The sequence below is a fragment of the Castor canadensis genome, chromosome 10 (genome assembly GCF_047511655.1).
Source record: "Castor canadensis chromosome 10, mCasCan1.hap1v2, whole genome shotgun sequence".
Lineage (NCBI taxonomy): Eukaryota > Metazoa > Chordata > Mammalia > Rodentia > Castoridae > Castor > Castor canadensis.
This window is the reverse complement of record NC_133395.1, coordinates 80,356,475-80,377,456: the sequence shown is the minus strand read 5'-3', so window position 1 is coordinate 80,377,456 and position 20,982 is coordinate 80,356,475. Positions and strand designations below refer to the sequence as shown.

The 20,982-nt window shown below is 37.0% G+C and overlaps 1 protein-coding gene across 3 annotated transcripts in view; it reads left to right on the top strand.

Moving 5' to 3' along the window:
* The window catches only part of Pspc1 (paraspeckle component 1), a 78,510-nt gene that overhangs the window by 54,083 nt on the left and 3,445 nt on the right, over positions 1-20,982 (top strand). For 2 of the 3 annotated variants that reach the window (XM_074043664.1, XM_020177082.2), the window contains exon 9: positions 587-20,852. The exons of the other annotated variant lie outside the window; for it this stretch is intronic. In XM_074043664.1, the coding sequence (XP_073899765.1) occupies positions 587-772 (186 nt within the window). In that variant the 3' untranslated portion in view covers positions 773-20,852. The remainder of the gene's footprint in view (positions 1-586; positions 20,853-20,982) is intronic. 3 annotated transcript variants of the gene reach the window in all.

The window sequence follows — 20,982 nt, the reverse complement described above, 5'->3', positions numbered from 1 at the left end:
ATTGATGTTAAAGTTTTTAGATTGTTTACTTTTTAAAACAAAGTGATGCTGCTCCCCAGTTTTATTTCTCTGATTTCTTTTTAAAAAGTATTTTTGTTGCTGGGTGTGGTGGTGTACACTTGTAATCCCAGCACTCTGGAGGCGGAGGCAGGAGGACCGTGATTTGGAAGCCAGTCTGGGTTATTTAGTGAGACCCTTTCTGGAATTTAAAAATAAGAAATAAAAATGCTGTATTTCTCTGACAGCATCGTATCATGCAACGTAAGCTTTTCAAAAAGGGATCAGAGTAGTATTATAATGCTGTTTAGGCTTGAGATGGCATTTGCTGATGTCAAAAATCAGTTCTTTTTCCATGAAATTGGGGCATAGCATTAGCAATTTGTAAAACTTCAGATGCTGCTTTAAACATTTTTTTTTTAACATAGTAACTAATTAAATTGCTCCTTTCTTCCTTCTATGTGTGATCCTGATTCTGCTGGACTTTCTGCTGAACTTCATGACACCACCACTTGGGATTTTGCCAATTTTTGTCACTTATATTTGGCGTGTTCCAAATGGACTTCATATTTATTGTGTGGGATTACAGCACAATGATAGGTTTCCACAAGGACCACCATCCCAGATGGGCTCACCTATGGGGAGTAGAACGGGTACTGAAACCCCTCAAGCACCACTGAGTGGTGTAGGTCCTGTGAGTGCTGGTCCCGGTGGCTTTGGGAGAGGCAGTCAAGGGGGCAACTTCGAAGGTCCTAATAAGCGTCGTAGATATTGAACGCTTTTCCATTTTTGGCTGTTTAGAGAAAAAAATTCAGTGGTATGCCTTTACACTTTTATCTGTTACTTGGAAGAAGTAGTTTCATTGTTAATGTATGTAGACTTAGAATTTTTCTTTTATAAAAGTTGAGGTTTTGTATTTTTCTTCATTCATAAGCTTTGTAGATTAGAATGGGAATGATGACACTCATCATTGTGAATGTTAAAATGTGTTTGTGACTTTAGCTAAGTGTAACGATGCCATAGTACTGTGAACTTCATGTCGTTACTTAATCTCAATAAAGAAATCATTTTGGATAATTTAAAAATGTTACTAGTGCTATTCCCTTATGGTTTTACTAAACATTGCTGTAATAATAATAATACTTTGGTTGCTTTAAACCCAGCCATCTAAAAATGAAAATGATTTTGCTTTTTAGTTTGCATAAGTAGCCCTAAAGTTTAGAAACTTAGTGAAAGCTAATGTCAGTAAGGGGAAGTAGAGTAGTATATTTGGGGTGGGAGGCCCGGGAGTTCAATTTGTATAAGCCCTTGATACTCTGTAAAATTGGAGTTGTTGCTCACATTTCACGCCGATCCTGAATATTCACATATTCTGAGGATTATTGAGGGTATCTTTGTCCTGTGCTGATTTTTCCAAATAAATCTTTTGAATCTTAAAAACTGTTTGAAGACAAATCTCTTTTGCTTATAAAATAATATCTCATTTTAATCTTACCTGCCATCATTTATTTAGTGTCAATATATGTAGCTCTTTTCCAGTTACCACTGTATAGTTAGTGTAATTTTTTTTTTAATCAAACAATGTGGTTGGATTGGCAGTTAAGGGAGACTTTGCTGTATGATTCATGGTTAGTTCACTCGGCATTTCTTGAGAATGTTGATTTCTAGAAGTATTAAAAAGATAAATTGACTCTGCAGTGCTAAAAATATTTCCAGTAAAAGTTGTCTGATGGCTAGGACTGTTTCCAAGGAATACTGTTCAAGTGGTGATTTTTAAACTCAGAGAATTTACTTTCAGCCGGAACTGGTGATAACACACCTGTAGTCACAGCACCTAGCAGGCTGAGGCAGGATCATGAGTTTTAGGCCAGTCTGGGCCAAGATACTGTCTTAAAACAAAACAAAGAAAGGACTTTAGAATGTTAGGCTTACTGGCATCTGATTAGATCCCTCTTCCACCAAATGCTGGTGGAAACTGACTTTATCAAATTACAGTGCTTATTCCGAAACAAAGTCTACTATATTTAAAATTTTGTGTATTTATCATGTTTATTTAAAATGAAATTAAGGAATCTCATATTTAACTTAACACCACAAATGAAATTAACCATCCACTGATGATAAGAGTTACTTCTCTTTCAGAGTGTTAATATATTATGTTTTTACCACTGTTCTGAAAATTAATATGTTACTCTAAAGTAGACAATAAGTAAATAGCTCCATGCTGTTTGTTTTTGGTGGAAGGTGTGTTTTGATACAGAGTGACTTTGGGTAATTAAAAATCTTGCATAAAAGTAGTTGGTTGTAAAGCATAATTGAGATGTATTGTTTTGTACCAAATACCTTTTCATATGTACTGTCTGGTGTTACCTTTATTTTTAGACAGCAGTATTGATGGAAATATTTTTTAAAACTTGCAATATTCATAAGCTTTTGTTTTTGGCAGTTCTTTGGAAGCATGATTTGGAGATTGTAAAATAATAGCCAAAGACTATTCTCATTAAATTTTTCATAAGTATAAAGTGATAGAGAGGGGGAGTTGTTTTAATCTGTGACCTTAATTTGGATTTGAGCATTTTAAAAATTATATTTTAAGTGATACTTATTGCATTCAAAGCTACCTTTCCCAACTGTGTTTTAGTCATACAGTCCTCCGATAATTTTTATCGTTTATATTCATTCAAACCCGAATTAAGATTGGGAGAAACTTGATCTTTGATGTTAATACTGAGCGACCTTTGTTCAAGGATGTGAAATTTTGTATGATTTTGTTCAAGAACGTTTGAAAGCCAGTGCAGAAAGAGATGTCTTAATCTCCTGAACATCCTAGTGTCCGGGCTCAACTCTGGCTTCAAGAACAGAGTTCTTCACAGCTTTTCCCCTGCATCAAGGAAACCCTTGTTGGAGGAGTACTTACCAAGTTTATCCTGGGAGCAATCAGCTTCTGAGTGACAGTCAAGTGGAGCGTCTCTGAACTCCTACTTTTACTCAGTTTTAGTGTTTGTGTATAGTTAAACAACCTTGCTTCAGGTTTACTCAATATTTTTTCTTGTGAATTAGTATACCAAGGAAGATTTTTAAATGTCATTTTGCTTAAAAGTAGTAAGTGAAAAAATAAAGAAGGAAATTTAGTAGTGTTAGTTTTTTTTTTTAAATAAACATGAAATTGTACACTATCATTTTTTCCCATAAAAGGTACTATGAAACAATTTTAACATTATAACACTACAATCTTGTGTATATGTTTTTGTGTCATGATTGGAATACCAAATTTAAAATCTTGCAGGAGTTAGGTTTCATATGCTATTTGTGCTTAATACACATAAAATAAAGGAACATCCACATTTCTAAGTTCTTTTTCTAATAGTGTATTTTGTTGGAATTTCCTCTGTTTCTTTTTAAAAAGTGAAAATTTTGAGAAAGTGTGTGGTTTACCTGAAGTCTGTAAATTTCAATTTGTTCTTTGAGGTTTATGCAGTCACTACTCAGTGCTGTGCATTTGGCGGAGATTCTCAACGTATTGGTGGACAGTGTTTTAGCTGTAATTGCCATTTAATAGCAGTAGGAGTTATCAACAAGGACAGTGATTGAAACTTTGGCTCTTGTTTCTCAAACATTAGTTAAATTATGCCTTTAAAGTCTATTCAGAAACATACCCAGTGCATATTTCAGTAACGTGTAATTAAAGTCTGTAATTGGTGAATATCAATGTGAATAGCCAATTGCTAAGTCATAAATGAGACTTTGGTCCACAATTATCACTTAGGTTATAAAGGAGAAAGAGGATGCAAATAAGATTTGTGAAAGACTGTAATTAGATATATGGTAAAAGCTTTTCAAAGGTTGAAATGGACTATTGAGTAATACTAGTGTTATTTTGGGAAAATGGAGGAAGTTTCCTGGGGATAGAGAGATATTTCAATGTTTTGTATTTAAGAATTTTGTTAAACATTTAATCTATTAAAATACATTCTTAGGGTTTGAGAGCATAGCAACGATTTTCAAAATCAAGATCTTGGAGGTGGGAGGCGTTTTCCTAATGGGTGATCCCCGGTACCACAAGAAAATAAGCAGTGAATACCTGTCTCCTAGGTTCAACAGTTAGTGTTTTCCTGTATTCCAAGGTAGATATTTGTAGGTGTGCACTTTGGGGAGAGGTGGGAAAGCAGCATGGCCACATGCAAGGCCAGAGGTCCATCTCCAGCACCACAAACTAACAATAATGATGTGCACCTCAGTCTTGTATTTTAGAAGAGCATCATTTCATTTCTAGCTTTTATTACTGTTTTAAATAGAGTTTTCTTGTGTTTGCTTTTCACAGTTGTGTAAAATGAAGTATATGTACAATTTCCCACTCGAGTAATTTAGATTTTCTCTTACTATGAAATAAGAAGACTGCAGAAATTTCTCATGTGATCTTTAAAATCTGAAACTGTATTAGGTATCATGTTTATTCTTTCTTCTATGTTTAAAAACATTTAAATTTTTTTTAGCTTCCTGATTACTAAAGAATGTTAGTGACTGATGTTTGAAATTTTAAAGATATTTAAAGGCATGATGATAGTGCTGCATTGTCTTAGGATTTTATTTGACTTCTTTTTTCTATCAAACTACGTCTAGATTATAAATATCTTTTTGGTAAGCTTACTTGATTATATTTTCATTGACATGGTAAAAATAGTATGTTTTCTGTGCTTTATATTTTGTATGTTTTGTTTTCCTTTTAAATAATAGAGCCCTATTATTTCCAGATTGAAGATTCTGAAATTCTTAAAGAAATCTAGTCAGAGTTAATGCACACTGAAAAAATTTCTTCAAATATATTTTATGGGCTGGAGGCATGGCTCAAGCATTAGAGTCCCTGGCTCATAAGTGTGAAGTCTTGAGTTCAAACCCTTGTACTACCACAAAAAACTATATATTTTTTGATGGAAATCACCATTATTGTAACCAACTTCCTCTCTACAACATATATATTGTTTGACTATAAAAAAAAAGTCCAAGTCAGAATTGCTCTCTAGTTTTTCTACTTTAAAAAAATGAACTTTAGACCTGGAGGCATAGCTCAAGTGGTAGAACGCCTGTGTAGCAGACATGAAGCCCTGAATTCAAACCCCAGTCAACCAAGAGACAAAAAGAGCTTTAGAGAAGGAGACACTCTCCTTGTTCATGTATATGAAAAAATTACCCAAATTTCATGTGAGGCACTTGAAATTAACAGTAGAACTAATAGAATTGGGTAGAAATACATTGCTTGAATATATGACCTTTTCCCTTTTAATTTCCTTCATAAAACAAATTTAGTCAGCAGGAAAATTTGCTTTCTCTTTTGTTGCTAGGGTTTGAAGTTGGGATACCAAGCTTACTGGATGGATGTTTAACCCCAGCCCAAGAAATTGTTTTGTTTTGACAGGACTGGAGTTTGAACTCAGGACCTCATGCTCACTAGGCATGCTTGATCCATTCCACTAGCCCTCCAAGAAAATGGTTGATTCATTATATGCACGATCCTGCTTTGTATCAATAGCAATGCAAAGAGATCATATAGTTCCTTTTTTGCAGTACTAGGGCTTGAACTCAGGGCCCCATGCTTGCATTATATTTCTTAAATGTTGTAAGTGGTTTGTTGCTGGTGCTGAAGACTTTGCAATTGATATTTATGTCTTAAAATTTTTTTCTAGCTCTTTAATTGTTGAAAAAAGCTTTACGTTTTTATTTATACATTTAAATATTTCCATTCTATGAGAAGTGGAAATTGCATGTAAATGAGCTAGTGTCAAAAACTTAAAATAGCTGCAGTCATTCATTACTTGTTTTTTCCTCTTGATTTGTGTGCAGTCTCTTCCTTGTTCTACTTCTACAGAGAAAAAACATTGTATGTTTGTCAACCAACCAGGTTTTTGTCATGTGAATAAGATTTTGTGTGTTTTGGGTTTTATAAGAACTTTGTAGATATTAATTATATGCCTGTTAACTTTGCCTTATTTGGGCTGTGAGTTGCCTGCATTTTCATTTTTATATCACTATTAAGTAATTACTTTCACAAATTATGTAATTTGTGAAAATATAGAAAACATCTTTTGCCTTTTTTTGCCGCAATAGTTGTTAATTTCTCCTCAGGGCATTTTCACATTATTAGATTATGTATCAAATTTCGGATATTCTTTGTATTTAAATAGGTTGCCTAGTGTTTTTCTGAAATGAGAAAAAGTAAACCAAATCTCACATTTTATATAACTTTTAGTAATTTCTGACTTTTTGGCACTGAAGGCAATGGCAGTAATTTTCCCAGTGGTTACTTAGTCTGCTAATTCTTTGAGCTGGATAGAATATTTCACATGTTCACAGACTTTAATATTTTGCACATTAGTATAACTTTGGGGCAGTTTTAAACTGAGAATGATCATTGGAATAACTGTCTACAAAATGATATTTTCATAATCATATAGGATTTATGGGTAGCTATGTCATTCAGATTTTCGCTCTATTAATTCATTGTAGTGACATGCATTAACAGGCTGTGCTGTGTACTTGGCACTTTTTAGAGCATATTCCAAATGGTCATGGGAAAAAAATCTGTCCTTAAGGGGCCGTAGCAGTGGTCAGCCAGTGAAATCAGCGCTTCTCAACTTGAGCATGCATTAATGAGTCACAAGGGAGAATCATTAAAGACAGAGCTCTGGCTTCTCCATCCCACAGTTTCTGATTCAGTGGCTATCAGGTGAACCTAGCAGTGTAGTGCTATCAAGTTCTCAGGTGGTTCTGATGATGCTGGTGGTTTAGGAGAGTGGTAAAGCAAGTGGTAGAGAGCTTGCTTAGCATGCTCCAGGCCCTGCGTTCAATCCCAGCACAGTTTAATTTAAAAAGAAAGAGCATTTCTGGTTGTGTGCTCTGGTTGTAGTGTAATGTCCCATTATATTGTTAGAATCTCTTTGAGTCATTCTAAAACACTCCAAATATTTACAGCTGTAGCCAATTGAGAAGCATTACAAAAGTCCATTGTTTTTACTGGAAAGTGTACTAGCTTCTGAGTTCTGCATAAAAAATAGTGTGTACTTACGGTTTTTTGATCTAGGATTTTATTGTGTTCATTCAGTTAATTCAAGTAAAGATAGAATATAGGAAAGTATATTTTGAAAAGCTTACAATTTTTTTTTAGTTGATTCTTATCTAAGCAGCAGAGATGAAACAATGTAATATTTGTTTTTTAGATCAATATGTTCTGGACATGCTTATGCCTGATGGATGGTGCTGGAAAACTGTCCTACTCACAGCCTGTTAAAATATGCTTAGAATGATAGCATTTGATGGATCAAAATGATGGCTTTGTTTTTTCTTTTATAGATTGAAGATAAAAGATTTGATGAGTATATTTCCTAAGACCATGAGTATATCTATTCATTATAATCTCATTTGCTTTGTAACTTCATTCTCCATTAGAATTTTAGAATTTTCTTCATTTTATTCTCATTAAGGAGATCAATAAATAGAAATTGTTAAACAGTTTTATTTATAGCCTGCTTTCTGAGACCTTAAAAGATTTATGCTAAATACATACGTATATATAGGTAAAAGTCCATTCAAAACTATGTAGTGCATTAAAAAAATTAAATTGGTTTGTATTGAGAATGCATAGTTGCTATATTGACAATAGTCCCGTCCAGAAATTATGACTGTAATAGTATAAAGAAACAGTTACCTAATGTAGAGCCTTGTAATATCTCAGTTGGTTTCTAGTACATTGGCCTTGATGTATGTCTGCTAAGAGTATCTGTGTGCAGGAACCACTTTAGTATAGAGACTTGTTCCTAATTGGGAGTTTACAAAGAACACACTAACAATTTATTGCCTTCCCCTTTTTTTTTTTCCTCATAGATTTCCATTAACATAGCATTTTGTGGTTTTTGTGAACCAAAAGATGGGTTTGGCTCTGGAACAGTGCATTCATTGAAGTCATCCTATCTGCCCTGTTATCTTTAAATACTGTGCCAGACACATGCCTTGTCCATTTTTTTTCTGTTCACGAGTCAAGTTTTCTTGTTCTTGGAAGTCCCTTAGTAAGATACTAGGCTTCTCCCCCAAGGTGGTTTGTTAGCCTGTTTCCAACTGAGGTATTCTCATACATGCAGATGAGAATAGAACTGTTACATCTTCTAAATTACATAGATTCTTTTGGGGGGAGGTGGTTTTTGTTTTTGTGGCACTGGGCATTGGACTAAGGTCCTCATACTTCCTAGGCAAGTGGTCATCCACTTGAGCCATGCTCCCATTTTGCTTTTAGTTTGTTTTGCATTTGGGGGGTCTCTCACTTCTGCCCTGGCTGGTCTTGCATCATGATCCTCCTCTTTCTGCCTCCTAAGTAGCTGTGATTGAGGCTGTATACCACCACACCTGGCCTAACACTAGACCCTTTCTTGACATGTTCTGTTGGGTTACTTGTTACTATCAGTAATTCCTTTAGTCAGGAAATGACTGTTTTACTTCCTGTTGACATTAAAGTGAGTTAAATTTCTGTAAAAGTCATTGCTTAGTTTTAGGCATATGAATACAGAAATAAATTTGTTTTGTTTTTTGTTTTTGTTCTGGGGATTGAATGCTAGACCTCAAGTATTTAGGCTAGTGCTCTACTGGAGATACAAACCGAGCCCCAATGTTAAAAGTTTTTAAAAGGAAATTACTCACAGGTGCCACAGCTCTGGGTTCAATCACCAGCACCACTTTTTAAGAAGAAGGAAGGAGTTAGGGAGAGAGGAAGGAAGGAAAAAAAAATAATAAATTGCTTGAATTTTTTCTGTTTGCCATCTTGGAAATTATTGGAGTCTTCTAATCCATAGTGTGGTTCTCTTTCCCACCCACCTGCTTATTTAAGAGTCCCACTGTTATCTTACTAGGAACCTGTAAAAGATATGGGGCCTGAGTTCAAATTCCCGTGCTGCCAAAAAAAAAAAGTTAAGATTATATTTACTCTGTTGCATGGTGATTAATTGGGGAAACCAGACTTTTGTTTCTTAGCTGTGTGTTATGCTACATTGACATTTATCTGGAGCCATGACATGTTTTGGAAAATTAGGAGAAGATCAGAAGTTTGGAAAATGACATGCTTCAAGTTTGGGGTGGGAAGTATACAAAATATATGTTCATATTCTTAATTTGTGCATTGTAATAAAATGTGCTTAATATGTGATTATTGTGTCAAGTGTTTAGAGGTGAGTGATAAGGAATGAGATTTCATGTTAACTTTCAGACTAGTGAATGGATGTAGCTTTCCCTAGGCTTACTGAAAATACGGATCTCATATTTTGAGCTAATTTGGAATTACTTGAATAATATGGAAGACTGCCTGTCAACCAGTTTCTCTCTGTTTTTCATAAGTCAAATATAACATAGAAGATACTATTAAATTTAGCAATATCTGAAACTCTGGTAAAATACTGATTTCCTACAATTGCGGACAGTGGTCTCTTGCCATCGGAGTGTGGTGGATACACCTGTGGGTATAGTGGGCCAGGCTGCCTTTGGCATTTGTCTTCCAGACTTACAGGAGGAAATATACTGGAAACAGCCTGTCATGCAGTTACAAGTAAGAGGAAATGACAGCTGTTTTAGATAAGGGACTAAATGCCCATTCTATTTGAGAAAAGAATACATTGGTTTAGTCTTTGCTGATTAAATGAGTTGTGAAAATTTACTGAATGCAGTAAATTGTGGAGCTGTGCTCTCCAGTGGTGGTCACATTGTGACTGTTGAGTCCTTGGAATGGGATAGTGAGACGGCAGGGTGGGGGGGCCCACGACTGAATTTTTAATTGTATCATAATTAAAATCAGCTGTGTATGCAATATTACGAACACTTGGAACAACATAGGTGTTAATATACTTTTGCATCTTCAGTTTTATGCATTTTCTTACAGATTAGTTTTGAAGAAAGTTCATCTGAATTAAATGTGCAAAGGATTAGTGTGAAGAAAAACGTTAATGTCTTTCCTCTTGGTTTCCTGATGAAATGATAATTTGGATATATTGGGTCCAATAAAACATACTGTTACGCTAATTTCACCTGGTGCTTTTTCTTCCCCCTTGATGTGGCTTCCGGAAAATGTAAAATTGCATATGTGATTCAATTATTTTTCTTCTGGACAGTGCTATTCTAGAAGACCAGCTGTCAGATATTTATTTTTCTCTTGGATTTGCATCCTCCCCACCTTTGGTGGTTCTGGGGTTTGAACTCAGGGTCTTGTTCTTGCTGGAAACACTCTACCACTTGAATTATGACCCCAGCCCTTTTGCTTTTAGTTGTTTTTGGGATACGGTCTCGTTTCCTGCTTTTGCAATCCTAATGTTTCCTAAGTAGCTGAAATGATAGGAATACACTTCTATGCCCAGCTATTAGTTGAGATTGGGGTCTCACTTTTTGCCTGTGCTGAACCCAAACCAAAATTCTCCTGATCTCTGCCTCCCAAGTAGCTGCGGTTATGGGCATGAGTCACTGTGCCCAGCTTGGGTCAGTTTATTGTGGCATCATCACTTAGTTTTTGCCATAGTGCAGGGAAGGAGTTTTAGAACTCTGTTCTCGGAAAATAAATTATGCACGTTATTTACACTGTACATCTTATACTTTGGTGTTTATTATCTACATAATACCCATTAAATTTTTAGCAAATTTAATTCCTGAAAATGTTTCGTCATAACGATTTCTCTTAAAGATTCTTGAGAGATTATTTGTTCATTTATTGTTTCATTTTGTCCCATCTAGAATACTAGCCCTAGCTTTCATATAGTGATTACTCTCATTTCCTAAATGTCACCAAGCTTAGGGCAGGCATGGTGTTGATTTACGAGCATACAGAAATGAACAAGGTAAGATCCTTTTTGAGATTTAAAGGTTTAATGGGTGTATGTAGAGTTGTAAGGAACTGTGCATGTGTAGTTTTGGACACACGAAACTGCTTTGAAAACTTGGAAGCAAGGGCTGGGTTGTGGCCCAAGTGGTAGAGCACCTGCCTAGCAAGTGCAAGGCTCAGTATCACAAAACAAACAAACAAAAAAGCAACTTGGAAGCAAACATCCTTTTATTGTTGGTAACTAAGTAGACTTCACTGTAAGATGGTCAAGCAGTTGTAGGTATTTTGGAGGGTAGAGAGGGTTGTAGGGTGATGAGATGGTGTGGTCAAAAGGACTAATGATAGCAGAGAACCCAAGCAGATCATGTGAAGTTACCTAAAGGGGAGTGGTTTAGGAACTGGACGCGTGTGGTCAGTGCTAGTGTGTCTTCACAATCCCAGCACATACAGAATAAAGAAAAGTTGGAAGATAAAGTTTAGATCTGTACCTTTTGGGTGGTGGGGTCAGAAGTTTCAGGGTGACTGGATTAGTAATGTTCTAGAAAGTAGAGATCACTTAGATCACTACCCCCCCATCCACATGATACATGAAAGGATATTGAGAGGCAATGAGAATTATTTTGATTCCTGATATGAGTAATTCAGAGATACAGTCAATTTACTTGTGACTGTTGGGAAATAGAAGTAGATATGAGGTGTTGTAGGCTTTTCCTAGTTTGGTGGGTTGAGGGTACTAGCTAAGACTAAAGGTAAGTGTTTTCAGGAGTTCTGGAGGAAGGGGCTTGGTTACAGCTTCTAAATGAAGAGGAAGATATAACCCATTGAATTGTTTAATGTTTTGATTTTAAGTGCTTATAAATGATTCGTTGGGATTTTAAAAACTTAGAAAACCTCTCTGCCTGGTAAATAGTACTGCTAAAACACTGTCTGTTACTGAAGATGCCTAGAATCCCCTCATAACCCATGCTTTTGCTCTTGGAATTGATCTCCCCAAAATGTCCACTGCATTCTTTTTAAACATTAATCACGTCCTGTCCCCTTTCCCTTTTCAAATGCAGTAGCTCCCCATCTGAATTGTAAAGGGCCTTATTTAATTTGTTCTCAGTCTACACTTTCAACCCAGTCTCTCCCCACTCCTCGTCTTCACCCAACTGGTGGTTAGTCTGTCTCCTAGAAGGTTTTGTAGGTCCCTAATAGAAAGAATCTCATATCACTTCTTTTCATTCATATCACTTTGCCAGTATGTATTCACTGACTTTCTTGTGTCTGTGTTTTATACATTCATATCAATACTCATATGCACAAAGCTTGATATACAGTACAGGTTGCTGTCTGTATCCACGAGTTACAAATTTGTGAATTCAATCAACCTTGGATTAATATTCCAAAACATTGTACTGGGCATATACAGTACAGCTTTGTATGTAGCATGTACATTGTATAAGGCATTATAAGTAACCCAAAGATGATTCAAAGTATTCAGGGGGGGTTATGTGTCAGTTCTATGCAAATACTGCACCATTTTATTAAGGCATTTAAGGGAATCCCAGAACCAGTCCACTGAGGATTCCGACTGATGTGAGGGAAATTTCAGGAGAAAAAATGGAGTGATGACTTAGATTTAAGAGTACCGGTTTCAAAGCTGGTTGTGGTGGTTCATGCATGTAATCCTATCACTCAGAAAGCTGAGGCAGTAAGATGACAAGTTTGAGGTCAGTCTGAGCTACGTAGCCAGGCCATCCTAAACTACGTAGTAACACCCCCCAAAAAAACCCAAAACTTAATTCAATTTAGCTTTCAGTTGAAGTGTGTGGATAAGAATCTTTATGTATTCATTCAATAAATATTTATTGAACATTTTCATCTCAGCCTGTGCCTTTTTATACTTAGTGAAGAAAATGGAATTGGTCCTGTTCGGTTTGAAAGTCTAGGTGGCAAGAGAAATATGAAAATCCAGAAAAAGATTTTTAGATAACTCCACCATTGTACTGTGTACTGTGGGGTTAGAGCAAGAAGAGTCAGCCAAGAATGTGAATTAATCCAGTTTTGAGTAGAATTTGGTAAAAGAATATGCATATTTTCTAAAGACGAGAAAAATTAGAGTGAGTGGATGGGAATAAGGACATCTTGTTCTGAGGCTGAAGTGTGGATGAGAATGACAGTGTGGGGGAAGATATGTTTTTAACAACTGAAATAAAATTTAAAGCTCAAAACAGTGTATGTTCTGTGTGTCAACTCTACCAAATATAATGGTGTTTGGTTCTGGATTCCCAAGTGTGAAAACTAGAGGGACCTACCTAATACCTCTCCAGCAAAGTGACCTTTTTCCTGAATGTAAAATGAGGGCTGGTGGTGGTGTAACTTTCCATGTTTGTTTTCCTTTGCTTCTGTTTTCTTTGGTATATACTGAAGAGAATCCTAAAGCTAACAAAAGTGGAAAAGGTTGGCTGCTAGGAAGAACATGTCAGGAAATTCTCAAAGAGTTTCCTAGTAAACAGCAGCAACCTTTGTTGCTGTGACTACCCCTACACACCCCTGCCAATCAGCCAAGAGCCCGAAGATTCCATGAGGAGTGATTCAGTGAGATCTCTGAATGAAGCAGCACCTGATCCTCCCACACGTTTGCTTAAATAAGTATGAAGACTGGAAAACTATCCCCATTTAAAGTAGGCAGTTCTTAAAATACTCTGAAGAGTTCTTAAGGGCCACCAAGTATCTCCTGTTTTCAGTTGCTTGCTTCCTTTAACATAGTCTTTCTATTGGTACTTTACTACAATGCTGGAGATCGAGCTTAGGGCCTCACACAGCCTAGGCCAGTGCTCTACCACTGCTGTAGACCACAGTCCCTCTGGGTAAATGTTTATCATTATTTAATTGGGTGGATTGCAAGGATTTGAAAAGTTAAGTATAAAATACATTGTTTACTCTTCTGAATTGCTTCTACAATAATTTAAAGTATTTCTAAGAGATCAAATTAATATTTTTCTTATATAGTAGACATTGCTTCATTTTGGGTTGTGTTTTCATAAAATAAGTTTATTAATTTTATTATCCTCGACTTTATAGCTTATACTAAATTCAATTTAGGAAGAGTTGGGAATTGCCCCCAAGCCTGGGGATCTCTGTAAGAAAGTTTTCTATTTGGCCATTTCTCTCTCCATGTGGTAAAGTTGGGAAATAAATGTATAATACATTTGGAAAGGATTTTTAAAATTTCCAAGCTTATTATGATACAGCTGGTGTTACCAGCATACTACACTTTCTTACATCTTTTACTTTTGCAGCATAAATAAATGGAATCAAGTTATCTAAAATTATTTTATCTATATATCTAATACATTCTGTGTGAAATGTATATTTAAGAAAACTGGCTTTCTGCCCTTATGCTCCACTAGAGTGGGAAGAGGGCTTTAAGCCTACTGCTATCAGGTATTTGAACTGTTCTGTGTAAATTTTTAGTGTATTTTTCTGCAGCATTAACTATTTCCTTAAATTTCTGTGCTCTCTTTGTCTTATCTTTGTTTGGTTCATAGCTTCACCCCAGAGCCTCTGGAGACCTTCGCTTTTCTGCTGTGGTCCCAACTACTTGCTGTCTAAAGTAGCTGGGGTACCACTATACCCGAGGACTGCAGTCTGGGTCGGAAGTGCTCTTGGCTGGATTAACATCATATGAACATTTGACAATCTTGACAGTTAGCTCTCCTTTTTTCCTGTTTGTCCTGTTACACTTATCCCTTTGAATAGTGTGTTCACAAACTAGCCTGGGGTACTAGTGTAGGAGTAATGAAATGAGTTTTACTTTTTTTTTTTTTGGCAGTACTATGATTTGAACTTGTCCTCCTGATTGCTAGACAGGCACTCTACCACTTGAGCCACTCCTACCTACCTTGTTTAAAGTAATTTAGTAGATACAGGTTGAACATCCCTAATCTGAAATCCAGAATGGTCCCAAATCTGAAACTTTTGTGCACTGATGTGATGCTCTTAGTAGAAAATTCCACACCCATCCTCATGTGAGGGGTCACAGACAAAATTCAGATATCCTTAAAAAAAAAAAAAAGCTCCTAGGACTGGCCGAGTGGCTCAAATGATAACAGTGCTTGCCTAGGTAGCAAGCATGAGGCCCTGAGTTCAAACCCCAGTGCTGCCATAGAGGGGGAAAAAAAACACTCCTAAAATACAAAGTAGTATCAGGCTATGTATATAAGGCATATATGAAACATAAATTTTATGTTTTGATTTGGGTTCCATCCCTAGGATTGCTCATTGTGTATGTGCAAAGATTCCAGAATCTAAGACTAAACTGCAAAATGCAAGAGACTTATGGTCCCAAGCATTTTGGTAAGGGATGCTCAACATGTGATAAAGCCTAATTTAATATGAATGTTTCATCCAGTCATGATACACAGATAAAAACTAGTAAGTTGAAAAGTATATTTACTCTAAATGATATTTAAACAATGTATAGGGTATGTGAATTAATTGTAAGATATTATTGTTATATTTGTAAAGATTGCTTTTGCTTAGTTTAAAAAGATAAAAACACCAGCATTTGGAGGCTATGGCAGGAGGATCACTAGTTCAAGGCCAGTGTTGGCTACATAGCAAGACTCTCAAAAAAAATCACTGGTGGTAGTTATAGATTATGAATGCCTAAATCTATAGTACATATGGGCGACACAGAAAAAAAGCTCTATTCAGCAAATATTTCATTTAAGACCCAGGCAGGCCGTGTGCCGGTGGCTCATGCCTGTAATCCTACAGATAGGAGGATCACAGTTCAAAGCCAGCCCAGGCAAATAGTTTGCAAGACTTTTATTTCAAAAAAGCCAATCACAAAAATGAGCTGGTGGAGTGGCTCAAGGTGTAGGCCCTGAGTGCAAAGAAAAAAAGGACCAAGGCAGCTAGTGTGGGTAGATGAGAGGTTCTCTTGTCTGTTAGCAACTCCATACTTCCTCCAGAAGAAATGAGAAGATAGCACAGTACTCATAAAATAATATAGAAAAGGTCTAAGGGTGAACCAAAGAGATTGATAGTCTTCAGTAGGGGTAATAGTATCTTTTAACAACCAACTTGAGACTTGCAATACATGCCTGAGTTGAGAAGCAAACAGAAGCATGGAAAAATATAAGAATGCAAAAGTGAATACAGTATGAATATTGGAATGTCGTGTGTTCAGGGATTTGGGAGGGCAGAAATAAATGTCCAAGTATCTTCTTCCAGTATCTTCAAAAGTGAGTACGATCAGAGAAGGCCCACTATGAAGAAACGTTTGGACATGGTAACTCAAAATGAAATTGGAAAACTAACCAAAGATCTTACTCTGTGATAAGGGGCTGTTAGGTAGCATATGGCCAGAGAAGGATTCTAGTCAAGCCAGGAGTGGTACTCATGCCTGCAGTTACTTGGGAGGCTGAGATAGCAGTTGAAGGTTGGCCCAAGTCACCATATCGAGAACCTCTTTACAGAGAGTGAAAAAGTAGTTAGATTTATATTGTAAATAACTAGTGATTTGGGGAAAGGTACAATTCAGCAGTCATGGAGCCACAGGTAAGGTGTTGGAGAGTAAGGGCAGAAATCAAGATCTGCCAATTGGGATTGGGGGGTGTAGTTTAGTGGTAGACCATTCAGGTCAGTATTTAGCAGTATATAAAGACCTGCTAGTTAACCGGGTTAGGACCTGGTTAGTTGGGTGTGGAGGCTTCATGTGGAAGAATGGAGGCAGGGATGATAGGATTTTTTTTTTTTAACCATGTAGCAGGTGGTATTTTTGGTCCAATCAACTTGTAAGAGTAATTATGAGTAACAAGGTCAGGATGGAAGGCAATAGGCCCTTGCTTGTGACATTTAAAAGGTATTAATATAAAAACCCTGATGCTGGGCTGGTGGAGTGGCTCAAGTAGTAGAGTTCCTGCCTAGCAGTCGTGAGGCCCCAAGTTCAAATTCCATTCCTGCATCAGTCCGTCAATCAATCCCTGATGCTTAGCAAAAAGATCTTGGCAGGGACGTTTTGATTTATTGCTATAAGTAAAGGAATCAGCAAATGATAACTGAAAATATATTGAATGTGAAAAATCAGTTTAGCAGCACAAAATTTCAACTTAAGTGGGGAGGCTAATATATCTTCTGTGCCTATAAATGGAGCTTACGTGTACACATGGTCTGCCTGCACTGAGTCTCATAGTGGAATGCATGTAAGGCTTTACAGCTCACAGAAGAGCACAGTTTCATTCATCAGTTACAGAAAGGGACATTTGTTATAGATGGCCAGAGACCAACATGAAGAAATGTGGAAAGTAGAGAGCCAGTCCCTGTGTTCTCCCATTCCTCAACCTGAGAAGTGACCTGAGGCAGTCCCTTTGTTGTAGCCATCCTCGAGTCCTACTTGAGAGCTACAAGCAGTTACTGTACTGTTATACCATCAACATGCAGTAAATATAAAAAAAATAAAATGGTACATACCGAAAGTAAATTTCTCTTCTGTCTGCTGGCCACCCAGACTTTCTATCCAGGGGCTTGTCTGTCCTTCCAGAAGTTTCTGTGCAAGCACAGGTATATTTGTATATATATTTAATATAAGTACACCGTACACTTAACATTTACATACTCTTGCAGTAATTTTGGAGGTTGTTCTGTACCCTGTTGATAGGCCATTATTCTATATGTACCAGATCTTTTTTGGCCATTGTGTATGTTCCTTTCCCCCTCCCCTCATGTGTTCCATAATACGTCTTTGAACATGTATTAGGGATGTGTATGAATATATTCATATGACAAGACACTCAGTGGAATTACTTGGTCATTGGGTATGCTGCTAACCGAATGATGAGAATTTGAGTTGATTCCCTGTAATCCCAACCCGTGCATAAAATCAAGAGAGATCAAATGCTGTTAAAAACTGATGTGATTGGTGCAGATGACAGAAAATAAGTTTAAGAACAGAAATTATATATTGAACTTGGGAGCTCTGAAGAAGTCTGAAATTAGAATTCTGAAATCAGAGTCTAGAAACCTCTTGTGTGTATGCACAGAGACAGCCTAGTACAGCAGCAGCAGGAGGGTTTGTTCTAAGCACTGGCAGGGGCTGGGGAAGGAGACTTGTCCATTTTAGCTCAGTGGGCAAAGAACACCTCGAGATACTTGAATGAAACCTGAACAAGTTCAAGTACTGGCCTAGACTACATAGCTGTCTCAAAAAATCATAACCACAGGGCTGGAGGTGTGGGTCAAGCAGTAGAATGCCTGCCTAGCAAGTCCAGAGCCCCAAGTTCAACCCCAGAAGTGCCAAAAAAAAAAAAAAATTAAGCTGCTGCAGTAAGAGTGATTGTGCATTAGTGTTGGAACATTTTCCACTCTAAATTTATGTCTGTTTGATTAAATGAGTCTTAATACACAGTGCTCAGACTTCAGGAAACTAAGTGATATTCTCGGGCATGCCGACCTCAGAGGTGCTTACATCACTTTTGTTGGATCAGTGAACAGGTGGTTTGTCTGAGGTCACGCTGGAACTTCTTTAAAGGTAACGCACAGTTTGAGCTTGAAGGAAGATTGTTAAGAATGCATCAACAAGCCCTGACAATGACAAATGGCATGTGTATTCCAAAAAAGCGGCTGCAGGGCCCGAGGTTTCACACTCCACGGAGGTGACTCCACCGTGCCAGGTGCTGGCGCTGAGGGCAATGTCACACGGTGTGTGAGATGATAACTCTGTTGTGTGCGTCTGCATACCTTGTTCTTGTACTCCCTGTTGAATTGGTTTGTAGTGTGTTATTTCTTCAAACCTTGTGATTAACAACAGATTTTTGGTTTCTTGATTTTTGAGACAAGGTCTCATTAAGTAGTTCGGGCTAGCCTCTAGTTTATGATCCTCCTGCTTCAGCCTCCTGCTGCTGGAATTAGAGGCATGCACCACCATGCCTGGCCGAGTTTTGTACATCTTTAAATGACATCTTAAAAACTCCCTTGTTTTTAAGACTTCACAATCTTTTTAGAATATGCATTGACCTTCAGTGTTAAACAGATCATTAAAACATTTATCTTAGTATATTTTCATATGCATACAGCTACTGACATGTACTTGTAATTCAGATTTCTGGTACTTCATCAAGAATGTGCTAGCTGGGTGCCAGACGAAGCAGTCCGCCTGGTGGTCATCGTCCTGCCTCACCATGGATTTCTTTTAGCACCTGTCTCATCCCTACACTGAAATAATTATTATTTTACAAATCACATAATATATGTAAGACAGGAATGATAGTAGACTTGTACTCAGTGGAAATAAGACTCTCCTTTCAGTCAGAGGCTAGGAGAATGTTCTGTGCATTGTTACATAGTTGGCAAGTCTTTTAAAAGTATGGCTTTCCTCAGCACTGTAAGGAAATGTAAAATGAGTAGACTTCATCAGTGTTTTATTCTTTAGATCATAAAAGTATATATGGTATTGACCTTATTTCTAACTGTATAAAAATGTTTCTGCTTAATCTTGGTGTGGTTTGGAGATGTCCTTCCCACCCCCCCTTTTAGCAATTCAAATATTTTTGAGAGGGTAAAATCAAACATTATAACGTATAAGTTCTGGGGTTTGACCTCAGGGCCTACAACATGAGCCACCCCACCAGCCCTTTTTTGTGAAGGGTTTATCAAGATAGGGCCTTGTGAACTACCTGTCTGGACTGGCTTCAAGTCACAATCCTCCTGATCTTTGTCTCATCAGTAGCTAGGATTGAAGGCTTAAGCCACCGGCTCCCATCTCATATATAGTTCTTGACTCCGTTTTTTTAATTCTAAAACCAAAGACATACCACTTTTGTCCAAGGTGGCCTCATGCAGTCGTGTTACATTTATGCCTTTGCCTTGAGAGTTCAGCTAAAGGCCCGTTACTCCTTAAGTGCAGTCATTGGTGGTTTTTCACATTTGGCAGCTTCACTCTGATGGAGATAGCTGTTCTTCAGGCTCTGTCTTTGTGTATCAGCTTCTCCAGGACTTCACCAATGTTAAAATCAAATCATAAACCAGATGTGGTGACATGTGCAGTCCTCTACTCAGGAGGCAGAGGATAGGAGCATCATTTGAGCCCAGGAGTTCAAGGCCACCCTGGGCAGAATAGTCAGACCCGTCTCTTTCAAGAGTTTGAAATAAATAATCAAATTATGAGTATCATTGAATGGGTGTACTGTACTCATTGTGACTATTTTATTAAAGTTGACTACGCTAATAATCTAGAGGTTACCTTCCTATGTTTTAGTCAAGTTAATGCTGTGTAAATTGTAGATTCACATTCTCAGAAAGGTGAGAAGGTTTGAAATGCTGATGTTGATAACAATTAAGCAGTCCTGTTTTGGTTAGTTTATGGTTGTTTTTCTTGTCATCCTCAACTTTACCAAAGGCATATATGTAGAAGTAACAAATTTGTAAAACCAACTTAGGAATGCAGATGAATTTAGGAGTAGATCCCTAATAGGTATCTTGTTGACCGGTGGAAATATGTAAAATTACTTTTTAATTGATTTATGGCATGCTTTGTCTCAGAAAATATCTAAGGTTTTATAACAGGACCATGTAGGTGCATTAGCAGAACGGTCCCATAAAGTACTTTCAAAATTTCATAATGCATGTCCTTTCATGCATATTTAGGAAAATTGCGTGTGTGTTTGGTGGTCATTACTTCACTGTAGGTAAATCTGAGACCTAAATGAGTTTTAAAAATAATACTGGTTTAGTGTAGAGATTTCCAGCATTTTGTAGGTGTGTATAAGATAAAAATTCGAACACAACATCTGTTTATTACTACATTGCATTTGTGTTACTGTATTTCAGATGTTTTTTCAAGCAGTAGAGCGCTTGCCTACCACGTGCAAAACCCTATGTTCAACTTGTAGTACCAAAAAAGGAGAAAAAAAAAAAAAAAGCAAAAAATCCCAAAACCCTACATATTTGATAAGGATGAGGTGATAAACATGAATCTTTCCTCCAGTGAAAAATCTTGAGATTGAACTGTAGAGAACACTGGCCCAAGGTACTACTACAGCAGGAATCGTCCAATGGAGCACAACAGAAATGTGTGTGTGTGTGTGTTGCCTTGGTGCAGATAATAAAAGACTTTGTAGATACAGTAGGAATAAAGATTCTTTGTACAATTTTCTATT